This window comes from Panthera pardus, unplaced genomic scaffold (assembly GCF_024362965.1).
Source record: "Panthera pardus isolate Hobbes unplaced genomic scaffold, ASM2436296v1 HiC_scaffold_24, whole genome shotgun sequence".
Lineage (NCBI taxonomy): Eukaryota > Metazoa > Chordata > Mammalia > Carnivora > Felidae > Panthera > Panthera pardus.
In genome coordinates, this window is record NW_026526810.1 from 139,883,302 (window position 1) to 139,901,828 (window position 18,527).

Sequence of the window (18,527 nt, forward strand, 5' to 3'; positions counted from 1 at the left end):
CACTATATATTGTTTTGGAACTGAGAGCAGAATTCCGTGATGGGATGACTACAACTTACTAGAGATCCTGAGGACTGTACTGGCATTTCCTTGAGGAACGGGGGTCCCTATCCTCCTTATATCCCAGGTTATAAGTAGGTCCCGTTGCACTGGTGTCTGCCACTATCTGAGAAACAATGTGTTCAAATGTTGGGAATCGCTGATGTGTCTGATTTCATACGCAAGGTCATCCTACTTCATGATACCTTCAAGGCCCTGATAGCACGTGTCCATGGAGACCATGGAAAGAGGAATCTCCTCCAGGTAGCCGAGGTAGTAACAGTCTGGAGGCATGGAGGGGTAGTCCATCTGCAAGTCTCCCTGATCATCCTGAGTGATCATCAGCAGATGTCTGGACCTAAAGGGTTTCTTTGGCCATATGTGGATAACGGGTCTCTTGTCCCAAAACACAGGCTACAGGACAGCCAACCAGTCATCTGAATGCCCTTGCCATTGTGCAGCTCCTTCTTTGTAATTACCACCTCAAGGAGATGTAGCGCCATGAGGGACGACCTTGAGAACCCTGGACAGGAGCCAGCACTGCCCAGAATGCAAACTGCAAGAGAGGTGCCCTCAAGGTGACCTGGCCCTCTGCCACCCTCATGCCCCTGCTCAGGGACATCTGCCAGTGAGAGTGGATAAGTGGAGGATCCTCAGCAAAGTGAGGTCTAGGCCATCTGACAGAACAGAGGGCTGTACCAGGTGGCCAGTCCCCTGCACCTGGGATCCACTTGTGGGTTTAGGTAACAGTCCCAGGGTGTGGCATTGTGTGACCCTGCACAACAGTTCAGCTGGGGTGGATGTGGGAGAAGTAGGTGAGCCAGTTCAAGCCGTGCTCACATGGACATAGTAAGGACTTGGACCCAGAGACATGGCTGTATTCAACACATTCCATCTTTCCTCCAGCTAGTGAATATGGGATATGAAATTTTAACACCCTGTACTTCTCTACCAATTCCATGTCCTGTGGTACTGCTGGGTCACTTTCTATGGATGACTGCTTTTCCTCATTATGGAGACCAATGCTTCCTACTTCCTTGGGATGTGGAGGTGGACATTGTCAATTTTACTTTTATAGGTGACTAAAAAAATAGCTTCGTCGTTTTTCATGTCTCATTCTGGTTAGACATTAGTTTTCAAGCCATTTGATCCTTTGGTTTTTGGTTTGAAGCTTCCTCTGAGTTTACTGAGGAAACATTTCCCAGTATTCTGTCATGATTGGTGAAGTACAAGGTTGTATTTTAGTATTTTTTTTATGCCAGCTGGGGAGAACAGAAAGTACTGCTGACCATGTGTGAGCCCCAGGGGTTTTCCGCTCTAATCCCTTATTGGGGTTCTTTCCTGGCCTCTGGCAGTCTCCTCCCATGCATGTGTGGTTCCCTCCTCAGCTGGAGATGCCAGGGAGTGGAGGTAACTTTGGCAGCTTGCACCGTGGAGTCTGCACATGATCAAAAGACGTTATCAACCATGGAACTCCCTTGTTTGATTAAATATGCTCTCCTCCTTTAAAACCCCCTGCGTCAGGGAGAAACCTCAGAGTTGGCTTTTGGACAGGAGTCTGCATTCTTACCAGTGGCTGGCTTTGTGCATAAAGCTCAAATTCCTTTCCTACCAAAACTCAAACTTTGAATGTTGACCTTTCCAGCAACAGGTAGCTGAATTCGGGATTTGATAACAATAAAACAGAGTGGAGTGGCAGTTGCCAGGCGCTGGCAGAGAGGCGCAATGAGGGTTAGATATCAAGGTGTGTGATATTCTGTTATGCAAGATGACTAAGTTCTAGAGGTCTTCTCCACAACATTACATGTGTACTTAACAATATTGTACTGTACGGTTAAAATTTAGTGAAGAGGGTGGATCTCAGTTTCAGTGAGATCTTACCACAATACACGAGTTTTGCTTCTCACACAAAGTATGCATGGACACACACTCTGTACTGATAAGTGAAAATAATTTAAAAAAATGTACATACTTTGGATCCTAGCCCTGGGGATATGCCATTTACAAGTATCTTCTTCCATTCCATAGGTTGTCTTTTAGTTTTGTTTATTGTTTCCTTCACTGTGCAGAATTTGCTATTTTGAGGTACTCCCAAGAGTTCATATATGTATGTATTTAATTTTCTTGTAATATTTTTAATTTAAATTTAAGTGTGTTAACCTACAGTGTAGTATTGATTTCAGGTGTAGAATTTGGTGATTCATCACGTACATATAACACCCAGTTCTCATTTCAACAAGTGCCCTCCTTAATGCCTATCTCCCTTTTAGCCCAACTTCCCCACTTCCCCTCAGTTTGTTCTCTGTATTTAAGTCTCTTCCTGTTTCTTCCCTCTCTGTTTTTCTCTTATTTTATTTTTCCTTCTCCTATGTTGTGTTTCTTATATTCCACATATGAATGAAATCATATGATATTTGACTTTTTCTTACTGACTTCTTTCACTTAGGTTAATACGTTGTTGTTCCACACACATTTTCATTCTTTTTGATGGCTGAGTAATATTCCATTGTATATATTTACCACCTCTTCTTTATGTGTTCATCTCCTGATGGATATTTGGGCTCTCCCACAATTTGCTTGTTGTTGATAGGGCTGCTATAAACATTGGGGTCCATGTGCCCCTTCGAATCAGCATTTTGGTATCCTTTGGATAAATACCTAGTAAAACAATTGCTCGATCACAGGATAGTTCTATTTTTAATTTTTTTCAGGAATCTCCACACTATTTTCCAGAATGGCTGCACCAGCTTTCATTCCCACCATGTTAATTTCAGCCATCCTGACAGGTGTGAGGTGTTATCTCATTGTGGTTTTGATTTATGTTCCCTGACGAGGAGTGACAATGAGCCTCATTACACGTGTCATTTCGCCATCTGGAAGTCTTCTTTGAAAAATGTCTATTCATGTCTTCTGACCATTTCTTCACCAGATTATTTGTTTTTTTTTTCAGTGTCGAGTTTGAGAAGTTCTTTATAGATTTTGGATACTAAGCCTTTATCTGATAATGCCATTTGCAAATATCTTCTCCTATTTTGTCAGTTGCCTTTTAGTTTTGTTGATTGTGTCTTTGCTGTACAGAAGCTGTTTATCTTGAGGTCCCAATAGTTCATTTTTGCTTTTGTTTCCCTTGCATCTGGGACATGTCCAGTAAGAAGTTGTTCTGACCGTGGTCAAAGAGTTTGGTGCCTGTGTTTTCCTCTAGGATTTTGATGGTTTCCTGTCTCACATTTAGGTCTTTCATCCATTTTGAATTTGTCTTTGTGTATATTGTAAGAAAGTGGTCCAGTTCCATTAGAGTTTCCTGTTGCTGTCCAGTTTTCCCAACACCCTTTGTTGAAGGGACTGTCATTTTTCCATTTGATACTGTTTCCTGTTTTGACGAAGATTAGTTGACCATATTGTTATGTGTCCATTTAAGGGTTTTCTACTCTGTTCCATTAATCTATGTGTCTCTTTTTGTGCCAGGACCGTACTGTCTTGATGACTACAGCATTGTAATATAGCTTGAAACCCAGAATTGTGATGCCTCCATTTTTTTCTTTTTTAGGATCGCTTTGGGTGTTCAAGGTCTTTTGTGGTTCCATGATAATTTTAGAAATATTTGTTTTAGCTCTGTGAGGAATGCTTGTATTATTTGACAGGGATATTTGCATTGAATTATTTGCATTGAATGTCTAGATTGCTTTGGGTAGTATCAACATTTTAACAATGTTTTTTGTTTTAATCCATGTGCATGGAATATTTTTCCATTTCTTTGTGTCTTCTTCAATTGGTACCATAAATGTCCCAGGTTTTTCAGAGTAAAGCTCTTGTAACTCTTTAGTGAGGGTTATTTCTAGGTATCTTATGTTTTTTTGTGTAATTGTAAATGGGATAAATTCCTTGATTTCTCTTTCTCCTTCTTCATTATTGTTGTATCGAAATACACAAATTTCTGTATGTTGATTTCGTATGCTGCAGCTTTACTGGTTTATTGTATCAGTTCTAGTGGGGTTTTTTTGGTGGAGTTTTTTAGGTTTTCTGTATGTAGTATAAAATTCAGCTCCAAAACTGAATAATCCTATTAAAAAATGAGCAGAAGGCAGGCATGAATAGACTTTCCAAAATGCAACATACAGATGGCCAATAAACACATGAAATGATGCTCAACATCACTCATCATCAGGGAAATATAAATCAAAACTACAACGAAATATCAACTCACTCCTGTCAGAATGACTAAACTCAACTACATAAGGAACATCAGGTGTTTGTGAGGATACAGAGAAAGAGGAACACTTTTGCACTGCTTGTGGGAATGGAAACTGGTGCAGCTTGTCTGGAAAACAGCATGGGCATTCCTGAAAATGCTAAAAATATAACTACCTTATGATTGATCAATTGAACTACTAGGTATTTACCCAAAGGATACAAAAGTACTAATTTAAAGGGGATTGCAACTCTATATTTATAGCAGCCCTATCAAAAACAGCCCAGCTATGGAAACAGCCCAAGTAAGCATTGACTCATAAATGGATAAAGTATATGTGGTATATCTACACACACACACACACACACTCATACTCATACACTGGAATGTTTCTCAGCCCTGAAAGGAATGACATTTGCTATTTGTAATGATATGGATGGAGTTAGAGAGTATTATGCTAACTGAAACAAGTGAGAGAAAGACAAATATATGCTTTCATTCATATGTAGAATTTAAGAAACTTCAAATGGGAAATGGGACAAAGAAGAGAGAAGAGCTACACCAAGAAATAAACTTTTTTCAATGTTTTTAAATTTATGTTGAGATAGAATGGGGCGAGGAGCAGAGGAAGCGGGAAGGAGAATCCCAAGCAGTCTCTTTGCTGTCAGTGCAGAAACCAAAATGGGGCTTGATCTCAGAATCCATGATATCAAGACATGAACCCAAATCAAGAGTCTTAGGCTTAAGCCATGGAACATATAAACCCAACAAAACAGATTCTTACCTATACAAAACAAACTTATGGTTACCAGAGGGAACGTGGGAGGAGGTTTGGGGAAGTAGGTGATGGGGTTGCAGGGCCGCACTCATAATGAGCACTGGGTGTTGTATGGAAATGTTGAATCGCTATATTTTACACCTGAAAGTAATACTACATTGAATGTTTACTATGTGGAATATGAATAAAATCTCAAATGATGTATTTACAGTGTCTGCAAATGGCCTTCTTGGCATAGAGCCCATGAAGAAACATTTATTCCAGAAAATATACTGACAGACGGCAAAGCTAGAATTTTGAGCTAAGGTATGTGCCTTTCCTTCCCCACCCCAGCTCAGCAAATGGAAACTCCAGTGCAAGGAGCTGGGACTATAGGCATGTGCCACTGAGCCTGGCTGCAACCTCCCCTCCAGACTGTTGCAACCAATACCAGGGTTCCTGGTGACCAGCTCCTGTTCAGAGGACTCTTTCCCAGAGGGACAGGATGTCAGTGGCCCTAAGCTGTTTGCTGTTGAGGCCAAGCCCCAGCAGGTGCCACTGAGATGTGGGACTCACTCATTGTTTGCAGCCCCACTCCCAGGAAGGAAGCTCTGCCCTGGGCACAGTCCACTCGGGATGCTGGGAGCCTGGTCGCCCCAGACCTGACTTGTACGGCAGGGGTCTCATGCCACTAGGACAAGCAAGGCTCAAAGAAGTGCAGCTGCCACTCACCCCTAAACTGATCCCTCATTTTGTCCCCACCTGCAGCTGCAGAGTTTTGCCCAGGGCAGGGGGGAGCTGGAGCAATCCACTAAACCAAGGTGCAAATCTGTTTCAGTATAACTGACTTCATTTACAGATGAGGGTGAGGAAGGTCTGGGCCTCATGTTGTGGGAGAGTCAGGTGCAGGAGACAGATGGTTTCAGTGGAGTATTCCTAACCTACTCCTCCTCACCTGCAGGAGAGAGCCAGAGCCAGGGACAGTGGAGGGAACAGCTCCTGTCAGAACACATGTCAGATTATGGCCTCAACAACTCTCCATTCAGAGGAGTCCGAGGTTGTAGGGTTTAGTCTGTGGAGAGTTGAAACATGAGAGCATTGTTGAGCGCAGGACAGCATTCAACATGAGGCAGAGGAACTTATCATGTGAATGTTGGGCAGAAAGAGATAAAGAAACCCAGCCAAACACTGTCATCTGGGCTGGCTGTGTGAATGTCCCAGGCCACACCACCTCTGTAGTCTTTGAGACGACTTCCCTTCCCTCATATCATGTCTTTGAGGTTCTCCTAGTTTCAATTCTGCATCAATAGCGTCACATTTCTGTGGCAAAGCATCCCATTGATGGAAGTTTCATACTTGGTTTATTCCTTTTTATTTAGAAAGACTTTTGCCTTATTCCTAGCTTCTAACACTAAGATGCTATAAATATTTACACACCATTTATTTTGTGAGCATGGGATTTCACTCTGGAGCAGACACTCGGGAGTGGTATTTCCAGGTTACATGTTAAGTCATCCATGTATAATTTCATAAGCAACAGCCAACAGTTTTCCAGAGCTGGTGTTCGTGTTTCATTCCTACCTGCAGTGTTTGAGGCCCCACGTGTGCTGGATGCTCACCTGGATGGTGTTGCCAGTGTTCCCTTCATACCTGAGCCCTCAGGATGAGTGCATAGGGCATCTATTGCATTCTTGATTTGAATTTCCTTGACAGTTGATGGTGTGAAGAGTCTTTTCCTGTCCTTACCTAATGTGTCTATAACCTCTAGGATGGGATGTTTACTACGCAAGGCTGTGCTTGTTTTATAGAGTGTTGTTTCCTTTCTTCCTATTGACTGTTGAGGGTTCTTAGCATATTCGGGATGCAAGTCCCTTGGTGGTTATGCAATTTGTGAATATTGTCTTTTCCTCCGTAACTTGTCTTACTACTATTGATTGCCACGTGTTCAGAAAAAAAATTATTTGATTTTCACAAAGCCCATTTATACTATTTCTTTTTATGGGCCTTTGGTTCTTAGGTATAATTTTGGTTTTCATAATGATTGATTGCTTGTGACTGATAATTTTTTTTTTTAATTTTTATTCTTGAGACAGAGAGAGAGAGAGAGTGCAAGTGGGCGAGAGGCAGAGAGAGGGAGACACAATCAGAAGCAGGCTCTAGGCTCCAAGCTGTAAGCATAGAAACTGACACGGGGCTCAAACCCATGAACCGTGAGATTGTGAACTGAGCTGAAGTCAGATGCTTAACTGACTGAGCCACGCAGGCACCCCAGTAATTTCTTGATTTACAATATAACTAAAATCTTTTTTTTTTTTTCTGGTGTCTCTCAATGCTGACTTGTTCGCTAACTGGTCTCTGGTCTCTGTTGTTTGTTTTTAAGTTTATAGTGTGTAGTAACTCATTTTCATGGCATGGTTTTTTCATAATATATGGAAATTCTGTTCTCATGCTGAAATTGAACTCAAGTTTCACAAGATATGCTGTGTGTGTCTTTTTGGACAGATTGTTTATCAGATTTGATAGATGTGCTCCGGGGCCAAAAAACACGTTAACCTTTCCAAGTTTTGGGGTTTCTATATGTGTCAGGAGCCATTGAGCTCTGTGCCCACAACCAAGTTCATGACTCAAGATGTTTCCTTCACAATTCTATGCGAAACGCTGACAATTCATTCTGTGCATTGTCACTGTCAGACACTTCATGAATAGAACACATGAAACTGTTTTATCATTTCCTGCATTTATTTTTTGTTTTGCATGTTTGGGAGTATAAGATTTCTTCTTCCTTCCAAGGGGAGCTCATACAGCATTTGTGGAATTATTCCAGGCTTCTCATGTCCTAATGCTTTTGCAACGTGCTGTACAGTGTTTCACTAAGTGCATATTTAGGTTTATTTGTACTCTGCCACTTTGGGTGATAGGAGCCCATGAGACAGGCTGCACCATATGGGTTTTTATTTGTCCCCATGTAAGTGATCGGTCAATTTGAACATTTATAGAACACATAGCCCCTCACTTTCATGCACCAGAAACAGGGGACATGCTTCTTTTCAAAGAGAAGGGAAAGGAATAAAAGGGAGTGGAGCCAGCAAGGTCGTGGGAGGAAACCCAGAGCCTGGCAGGAATGGTCATCTCTCCACACTTTTCAGTCCTGCAGATGAGGGTCCCTGCTGTGGTCCAACCTGGGTTCTTGTGCAGGTGTCTGGACAAGTTGCCCATGGGGTGTCGGCACAGTGGAGTTGGGAAGGGCAGCTGTGGTTTGAATTCCAGCCCACCTGGAACCACTGTAAAAGTCATGAGTATGTTAATTAATGTCCACTAGCAGTTAGGGATAAAATGAGTAAATGCAAGAAGTTAGACTCACTACCTTAGATTCCATGTTCACGACAATTTGTGACAATGTTTCTCCCTTCCTTTTTTTCCACTTTTTTAACTTTTTAAGTTTGTGTTTAAATTTTTATTAGATTACATACTGTGTGATATTAATTTCAGTAGTAGAATTCACTGATTCATCACCCACATTCATATCCAGTACGCATCAGAACACTTGGCCTACTTAATCCCCATCATCCATTAACGCATCCCCTACACCCCTGTCCTCCAGCAACCCTCAATTCGTTCTCTATCCTTGGAGTCTTTTATATTTTTTCTTGCTCTTTTTTTCCCTTTCCCCTATGTTCATCTGCTGTGTTTCTTAAATTCCCCATATAAGGAAATAATATCATGCTTGTCTTTCTTGGACTGCCTTATGTCACTTAGCATGATATCCTCTAACTGCGTCAACATCTTTGCAAATGGCAAGATTTCATTCTTTTTTATGACCGAATAATATTCTAGTCTATACATATATATGCATATTCATCACTCGGTGGACTTTTGGTCTCTCTCCTCACTTTGGCTCTCATTGTTAATGCTGCTATAAACATTGGGGTGCATGTGCCTCCTCAAATCAGAATTTTTGTATCCTTTGGGTGAATACCTAGTAGAGCAATTACTGGAGTACAAGGTAGTTTCAGTTTTAAGTATTTAAAGTGTTTTCTGGAATGGCCACACCCCTTTGCATTCCCACCAAGAGTATAAAAGGGTTCCATTTTCTCCTCATCCTCATCAATATCTGTTGTTTCCTGAGTTGTTAATTTTAGCCATTCTGAGACTTGTGAGGTCCTATCTCATTAAGTTTTGATTTGTGTTTCCCTGTTGTTGAGTGATGATGAGTATTTTTCATTAGCCATCTGGATGCTTTGTTTGGAAAAGTGTCTAGTCATGTCTTCTGCCCATTTCTTCACTGGACTGTTTGTATTTTGGATGCTGAGTTTGATATGTTCTCTATAGATTTTGGATAGAAAGGCTTTATGAGATATATCATTTGCAAATACATTTTTCAATTCTGTAGGTTTCCTTTTAGAGTAGTTGATTGTTTCTTTAGTTGTGCAGAAGCTTTTCATTTTGATGAGGCCCTGGCTGTTAATGTTTGCTATTGTTTCCTTTGCCTTCTGAGACACGTCTAGTAAGAAGTTGCGATGTCCAATGTCAAAGAAGTTGCTGCCTGAGTTCTCCTCTAGGATTTTGATGGTCTCCTGTCTCACATTTAGGTCTTTCACCCATTTTGAATTTATTTTTGTGTATGGTGTAAGAAAGTGGCTCAGTTTCATTCTTCTGCATGTTCTGGTCCAGTTTTCCCAACACCCTTCATTGAGAAGACTGTCTTTTTTTTTTTCCCATTACATAGTCTTTCCTACTTCATTCAAGATGAGGTGACCATACATGTGTGAGTCCATATCTGGACTTACTAGTCTGTTCTATTGATCTGTGTGTCTCTTTTGTGCTTGTAGCATACTGTCTTGATGACTACTGCTTTGTAATATATACCATGAAGTCTGCAATCATAAAGTCTCCTGTTTCTTTGTGTAGAATAGACATGTCAACAATACTTGCTCCTTCAATCCTGAACATTGACTGTGTTTCCATTTCTTTGTGTCATCCTCAGTTCTTTCATCGTGTTTGTATTTTTCAGAGTATAGATCTTTTAACCCTTTAGTTATCCTATTATTTTTGGTGCAATTGTAAAGGGGATGGAATTTTTTTGGATTTGTCTTTCTGTTTCTACATTATTACTATATACAAATGCAATAGATTTTTGCATGTTGATTTTGTATCTTGTTACTTTGCTGAATTTGTGTATCAGTGCTTGCAATATTTTGGTGGATTCTTGGGTTTTCTATATAGAGTGTCATGTCATTGTGAAGAGTGAACGTTTGACTTCTTTCTTGCCAATTTGAATGCCTTTATTTCTTTTTGTTGTCTGTTTGTGAGGATAAGACTTCCAGCTATGTTAAGTAGAATGATGGGAGTGGGCATCCCTCTTGTGTTCCTGACAGTAGAGGAAAAGGTTTTTTCCCTACTGTGGATAGTACCTGTGGGGTTTTCATATATGGTCTTTATGATGTTAAGGTGTGTTTCCTCTATGCCCTGTTGAGGGTTTTTATTAAGAAAGGTTGCTGTACTTTGTCAAATGCTCTTTTTCACATCTATTGAGAGGATCATATAGTTTTTATCCTTTATCTTATCGATGTGTTGTATGACATTGAGTCATTTGTGAATATTGAACCACCCTTACAACCAAGGAATGAATCCCACCTGATCGTGGTAAATGATAATTTTAACGTATTTTTGGATTCAAGCTGCAATTATTTTCTTGATAATTGTTGCATCCATGCTCATTAGGGCTAGTGGCTTTTAAGTCTCCTTTTTAGTTGGGTTTTATTTGATTTGGAACCATGGTCATACTGTTCTTATAGAATGAGTTTGGAAGTTTTCTTTCCATTTCTATTATTTGGAACAGTTTGAGAAGACTAGAATATTCTATGCTACTTAAATAGATTATTTACACTCTTCTTTAAATATCAGGTAGAATTCACCTGTGAAGCCATCAGGCCCTGGTCTTTTGTGTTTCAGTAGAGTTTTGATTACGGATCAATTGCTTTGTTCATTATCAGTCAGTTCAGGTTTTCTGTTTCTTCCTATTTCAGTTACTGTAGTTTACATTACTGTAGGAATTTATCCAGTTCTTCCAGATTGACCAGTTTGTTGGCATATAAATTTCCAAAATATTTTCTTCTAATTGTATTTCTGTGCTATTAGTTGTGATCTCTCGTCTTAAATTTGTGGTTATATTTACTTAGTCCTTTCTCTTTTGTTTTTGGCAAACCTGGCCTTGGGTTTATCATTTTTATTTATGATTCCAAAAACCAACTTATATTTTCATTGATCTGTCTAATGTTTTGTTTGTTTCTTTATCATTTGTATGCTCTAATGTTTTTTATTTACCTTCTGCTGGCTTTAGGGTTCATTTGCTGTTCATTTTCTAGCTTCTTTAGTTGTGAAGTGGTTGTGTGTTTGAGATTTTTCTTCTTTCTTGAGTTTGGCCTGTATTGCTATATATTTCCCTCTTCCAACCACTTTTGCTGCATCCAGATGGGGCACTGGCATGTTTTCATTTTAATTTGCATCTATGTATTTTTTATTGCTTCTCTAATTTCCTGAAAACCTCATTAATTCTTTACCACAATGTTCTTTAACCTTAGGTATTAGTGGTGTTGCCAAAGTTCTTGTGGTTGACTTCACGTTTCATAGTGTTTGGTATGAAAATGTACATGTATGATCTCAGTCTTTTTGAACTTGTAGTGAGCTGATTTATGACATAGTATGTGATCTGTTGTGGAGAATGTTGCATGTGCAGTCAAAAAGAATGAGTATTCTGTTGCTATACGGTGGAATGTTCTGAATATATCTGTTAAGTCCATTTGGTCCAGTGTGCCTTTCTAAGCCATTGTTTCCTTATTAATTTTGGCTTAGGTGATGTGTCCATTGTTGTAAGTGGAGTGTTGAAGTTCTCTATTATTATTCTTTTATTATTATCAATAAGTTTTTTGATGTTTCTTATTAATTGATTTATGTATATATCAGTGCTTACCCTTTCGGTGTATAAATATTTAAAGCTTTATATCTTCTTGTTGGATAGACCCCTTCATGATGATGTACTGACTTCCTCATCTCTTGTAACAGACTTTGGTTTAAAATCTAGTTAGTGTGATATGAGTATGGTACTACACCTTTCTTTTGATGTCCATTAGCCGGATAAATTGTTCTCCCTCCCCTCACTTTCCATCTACAGTTGCTTTAGGTTGAAAATGAGTCTATCGTAGGTAGTGTACAGAAGGTCTTGCATTTTTTTAATCCATTCTGATATCCTTTGTCTTTTGATTGGACCATTTTTCCCTTTTACATTCACAGTGATTATTGATAGATATAAACTTTTGCCATTGTGTTATCTCTAAAGTCCCTGTTTCTGGAGATTTTCTCTGCTTATTTCTAGTCTTTGTTTCTTTTAGTCTTCCTTTTCCACTCAAAGAGTCCCCTTTGATAATTCTTGCAGGGCGCTTGTTTAGAGGCCATGAACTCCTTTGGTCTTTGCTTTTCTGGGAAATTCTATCTCTTCTTGTGTCCGAATGACCCTTTCTGGACAAAGTATTCTTGATGCATAATTTTCAACTGTGCATGTTGTGGATATCATGTTACTCCCTTCTTGCCTGAAGGTTTCTGTGGATACATCTGCCATAATCTTTTCTTTTGTCTTCCCTGTTTATTTAGTGACCTCTTTTGTCTTGGTGCTTATAGCGTTTTCCTTCTTCTGTGTATTTTACCAATTTCTCTCTGATATGTCTCAGTGTTGGCCTGCTTTTTTAAAATAATGGCATTCTCTGTGCCTCCTAGATGTGTATGTCTGTTTCCTTCCCCATTTTGGGGAATTTCCCATGGTAATTCACTCAGATAACTCTTCTTCCCTTGTTTTCTCCCTCTCCTTCTTCTGGGACTCCTTTGAAAAGAATTTTATTACACATTATGGAGTTGCTGAGATCCCTAAGTATATGTTTGTGAGGCAATACTTTAATTTTCCTCTTCCTTTCTGCTTTATTTCCCCCACAATGTTATCTTCTATGTCACTTGCTCATTCATCTGCTTTACGCCTTGAGGTCATTATATACCATCAGTTTCACATCTTGGTTACAGCATTTAAAATTTCAGCATGCTAGGTTTTAGGTCATTTCTATCTGCAGTAAGGGTTTCCTTCATGTCTCCTATGCTTTCCTCAAGCACAGCAAGTATCCGTATGATAGTTGTTAAAAATTCTATTTCCTTGTGAGAGTTTTTAGAAATTCTGTTTGAGGCATATTAGTTATATGTGCTTTAATAATATCCCTGGCAATGACCTTTTATCGTTTTTTCTTTTGGGATGAATTCCTCCATCATGGTGTATGTCTATGTCTCTGCTTTCTTAAGTGTTTTAGAAAATCCTGTTTTGTTTTCTGCTTCTAGAGTAGTGTCTTTATTGAAAAGTGTTCAATTGCTGTTGAGGACTTGACTCTTTAGGAAGCATTTGTTGCATATTCTGTGTGCACTGTGGTGTTGTGTATTGGCTGCTCTGTCCCTCAGCTAAGTCCTCTGCAGAGTTTCTCCTTTTCTCCATCGATGAGTGTTTAGACATTGTCCACAATGTTGTGAGTTTTAACCAGGTGAGTTTGTTCTGCCTGTTAAAAGAGGCTAATTCCTATTTCCCCTAGAGGTGAAGCTATGCCTCACTATATGGTCAGTAGACTTGGTGCCTTTGGGGGTATATGTCGTCTTTTGAGGGAGGGGCGCGGTGCTGATCTGGTTTCCAGGCCCTCTTTCTCTAGTAAGGAAGCACCTGAGGAAGGCAAGGGGGGGCGGGGTATAGCTTGGTGTCAGTGGCTTAGCTTCTACTGGGAGGTTCTGTGCTGCTCACTGAATTCTGTCCATGCTGATTGGTGGGAGGAAATATTGGCATCAGCTCCCTGTCTAGTCCCTTGAGTTGGAGTTCCCAGCCTCCCCTGTTCAGGAAGCCCTCCCACAGAGAGAACAATCTGTACCTGTGGGACCCTGACAGGAAAGCTTCCTTTAACCTCCATCTGCACCTGCTCCTGGGAACACAAAGGAGAATTGTGCATAGTGTGCGCCCCCTGGTGGTGCTGATCCCCCCTGCAGGGAGGTTTGTGTCTGGGCTCCCAGTGAGGTCCCCTCACCGTGTCACTTGCACAGTAATATGTGGCCGTGTCCTCGGTCTTGAGGCTGTTCATCTGCAGATACAGCGTGTTCTTGGCGTTGTCTCTGGAGATGGTGAATCGGCCCTTCACGGAGTCTGCGTAGTATGTGCTACTTCCATCACTATAAATGCTTGCGACCCACTGCAGCCCCTTCCCTGGAGCCTGGCGGACCCAGTGCATTCCATAGCTACTGAAGGTGAATCCAGAGGCCACACAGGTGAGTCTCAGGGACCCGCCAGGCTTCACCAGGTCTCCCCCAGACTCCACCAGCTGCTCGTCACACTGGACACCTGCAGACGCAAGACATCTTGGTCAGGAAACTGTCACACATCCACTCTTTCACTCATATCCATTCACAGACTCAGTGTCCCTCATTAACCATGAATTACCTTTTAAAAGAGCAACCAGGAACACCCAGCCCAGCACAAACTCCATGGTGAGGTGTGTGTGTTCTGTGCTGATCACAGAATGGGAACACCTGGGACTCCCGGGGCTGGGGCTCCTCTCCCAGCTGCAGGGTTGGAGCCGGACTGGTTTAATCAGCACAGGGAGGGCCTTATTTGCATATCCTCTGACTATATATCAGGCTCCAGACTTAGATTTGTTTCAAATTTAAAACCAGTGTTTGAGAGGCACTTCTGGATCACTTCTTGCAGAAGGGACTGTGACAGTATAAATAATTCTGATCTGTGAACACAGTGATCTTTTCATCTGTGTTTGCCATTTTACATGTCTTTCTCCCAGCACATCATGTTTGGTATACTATTTTACTTTTTAGTGAAATTTAATCCTAAATACTTTATTTTGTGCCATATATTTTAATGTGTGTTTATTTTTGTGTGACAGATAGAGGGAAGGAGAGAGAGATCAGAGAGAGAGAAGGGGACAGAGAATCCCAAGCAGGCTCTGCACAATCATTGCAGACCCTGCCTTAGAATTAAACTCAGGAACCAGGAGATCATGACCTGAGCCAAAATCAACAGTAGGCCCTTAACGGATTGAGCCACACAGATGCTCCATTTTGTGCCATTTTCAATTGTGTGATTTTGTTATTTTTTTCATATACTATGTTTTAGGTGTGTGGAAATACAACATATTTTTGTATGTTGATTTGTACCCTGAACTTTTCCTGAGTTTATTAGTTCTAATACTTTTTTTGTGGAGATTCTAAGGTTTCACTATATGTAAGTTCATGTGATTCTCAAACAAATAATTTTCTTCTTACTGATTTACATGTCTTTATTTCATTTTCTTACCGAATTTTTATGGGTACATCTGCAACTTATAGGAGCAGCAAGCTTTTTCCTTCTTTGCTTCTGTGTTCTTTGTCTGGTCTAAGGATTCAATTGACATAAGACAGATCTACAGAAGAGAATAAATTTCATTTTGCATGGGCACAAGCTTCCTAATAATATGACACCCAGAGAATGAAGAAAGTAGGTGGCCCTTGTGCCTTTTAGAAAAAAAAAATGGATTTGTGAAGAGTTAACAAGACAGAGATTTGGGTTTGGGCAAGTCAATTAGTGAGGAATTAACAAGGCTTGTTTGCACAGCTTTCTTGGTGCTGAAGTTCCCATTTCTGGTGTAAGGATGGTTCTCCCATTCTGGTAGAGGGAAAGGAAGTTTCCCAGGAGAGATTTATGTCCTGCTCTCAGGGGGACAAAGAAGGGTCACAGATTGCTTAGACTAGCTGTACTCTAGTGACTTTCCTCCAAATAAGCCATGTGACAAGATGACATACATTGGGTGCCATATTTTACTGGTCTTCATGTTACCATGTGGAATACCTATGTAGGGAATGAGCATCCTTGCCTGGCTCCTAATGTGACAGGAAAAGCTTCAGTTTTTCACTGTTAAATATGCTGTCAGGTGTGGCCTTTTCATCTATGGCCACGATTTTGTGGAGGTAATTTCTTTCTTTCCCTCAGTTGCTGAGATTTTTTAATAATGACAATTTGTTGAATTTTGTCTAGTTTTATATGTATCAATAGATGATGATCTAGATGATCAACAGATGGGACTGCATTGTCACATATGACCCTTTCATTGTGTTGTTGCATTCACTATGCTAGGAGTTTTGCATGTATGTCCATCTGAGATATTGGCCTTTAGTTTCCCTTCTTACGGTGTCTTTCGATTTTGCAGTATAGTAAGGTTGGTCTTGTACATGAGTTGGGGCGTATTCCTTTCTTTTCAGTTTTTGGTAAGAGTCTGAGAGATATTGTCATTAAATATCTTTTATATTTTGATATAATTCATAGATAAAGTCCTCTGTTACCAAGCTGACTTTTTTCTTTTGGGGCGGTGTATGATTAGATTTTAGATTCAATCTTACTTGCTTTAATTCTGTTAATTTTCTGTTTCTTCATGTACAGTCTTGCGCATTGTATAACTCTAGAAACTGCCTAGTTGCCCCTTAGTTATCTAATAATGGGTCTATAATTATCTAGGCATTTTCTGTTATTGTTTTTCACTTCTTTGGTATCAGTTATGTCCCCTCCTTAATTCTGATTGTATCTGTTTGAGTTTTACCTATTTCCTAGTAGAGATGCTTTTTCAATTGCATTTAGCTTTCCAGATATCAATTTCAATTTGTTAATTTTTTGTTTTATTACACTTTTTATTCCTTTTATCTGTTCTAATAATTTCTAATATTAGTTGAGTTAATAAAAATGCCAATGAATGTATCTGGGAAATTCTTATTTATATGGTACCACAAAGCTCACAGAAGTGAGAAAACAATCCTGAGAAAGAAGAACAAACCTGGAGACAGCACACGTCCTCCTTTCTAAGTATATTGCAGAGGTACATTGTCTATAACACTGTGCTGCTGGCACAGAGTCAGACACACAGACCAGTGGAGCAGATTACAGAGACCAGAGTGAAATGTGTCTGGATGCAGTCAGCAAATCCTCCATGAGATTTCACAGAATTAAAATTAGGGAAAAAATGGCCTCTTTCACAAATGGTTTTGAATTCCAGTGAGTAAAATAATGACATTTGGTCCTTATCTTATACCATACAGATATGTAGACTCCCATTCAGCCCCTTCCCTGGAGTCTAGCAGACCCACCTCATCAATTAGCTACTGAAGGTGAATCTAGAGACTGCACAGGAGATTCTCAGGGACCCCCTCCCCTGCCAGGCATCATCAGGTCTCCCCCTGACTGGAACAGCTCTACGTCACACAAGACAACTACAGATACAAGTCAGGAAAATGTCACACACCCACTGTTTCTCTCACTCATATCCACTATCATAGTCAGTGTTTCTTGTTCATCAGGAATTACTGTTTAAAATAGAACCACGGAAAACCAAAGTGAACCCAAACTCCATGGTGAGATGTCTGTGTTCTGTTCTGATCACTGAATGTGAACACTTAGGGGCTGGGGCTCTTCACCCAGCTACAGTTTCAGGGATGGGAGGGTTTAATCAGCATACAGATGTCCTTTGACAATATAGCAAATTTTGCAACAGAATCCTCAAGAAGCCAGTGACCTTTGGCAGGTGTAAGGGATGGGGCAGTGTTTGGTGTCACAATATCTTTCAGGACATTGTGATTTATTAATTTGTGATTTTGCTGCAGTGATTATAAGTACCCATGATAATCCTTATTTTCACATATGAACCCAAACACTTGAGGTAAGAATCAGTATACCACCATTGTACAGGTTAACAGATACACTGCGGCAGAGACAGAGTGTGTGAATGTCCAAGATCACGTATGAGGTGAGAGTAGTCCCAGTATCTGAACCTGTGCTCCCCATCAGGGGACCCACCGGCCTCCTGAACCACATGCAGGACAAGGCTGGACATCCCAGTGAGGTTTGCAGGTTCCTGACTTTCTAGAAGTCCCAGGAGAGTGATGGGTGGAAGCCAGGTCTATTCTGTCACAAATTGGAGAGAGTGAGAAGCCTCGACAGAGACTCACAGAGCTGATGGAGATGCCAGGGTTTTTCTACAAACACAAGGGGTCATTTACACATGAACCCTATGTGGACATCAATGGAAACCCTCAATATGGAGCCTCTGGGTGGCTCAGTTGGTTAAGTGTCCGATTTTGACTCAGGTCATGGTCTCACAGTTTATGAGTCTGAGCCTTGTGTCGTGCTCTGTGCTGACAGCTCAGAGCCTGGAGACTGCTTGATATTCTGATACTGTGTCTCCTCTCTCTCTCTTCCCCTTGCCCGCTCGTAGTCTGTCTCTCCCTCCCATAACAATAAATAAACATTAAAAAAAGAAAGCCTCAATAACGTTAAAATGGTTGAATTTTATTAAAATATGTTGAAGGCAAAACACCTGAGAACAGGAAGGATGATGTTAATTAAAAATATTTCTTCATCTATGAAATGGAGATCATTATTCTTCTAAACTCTTGTTAATGTGAGAATGATCAAAGATGTATTTATCCCAGTGTCTGACC

The 18,527-nt window shown here is 40.4% G+C and overlaps 1 gene segment (V, D, J or C); it reads right to left on the bottom strand.

Annotated features, from left to right (window-relative positions):
• Positions 1 to 231: 231 nt before the first annotated feature.
• On the bottom strand, positions 232 to 14,603 carry LOC128772875 (immunoglobulin heavy variable 3-74-like). The segment is given in 4 exon segments: positions 232 to 453; positions 13,931 to 13,981; positions 14,054 to 14,394; positions 14,494 to 14,603. Coding segments are annotated over 4 exon segments (660 nt in total).
• Between the last annotated feature and the right edge of the window lie 3,924 nt (positions 14,604 to 18,527).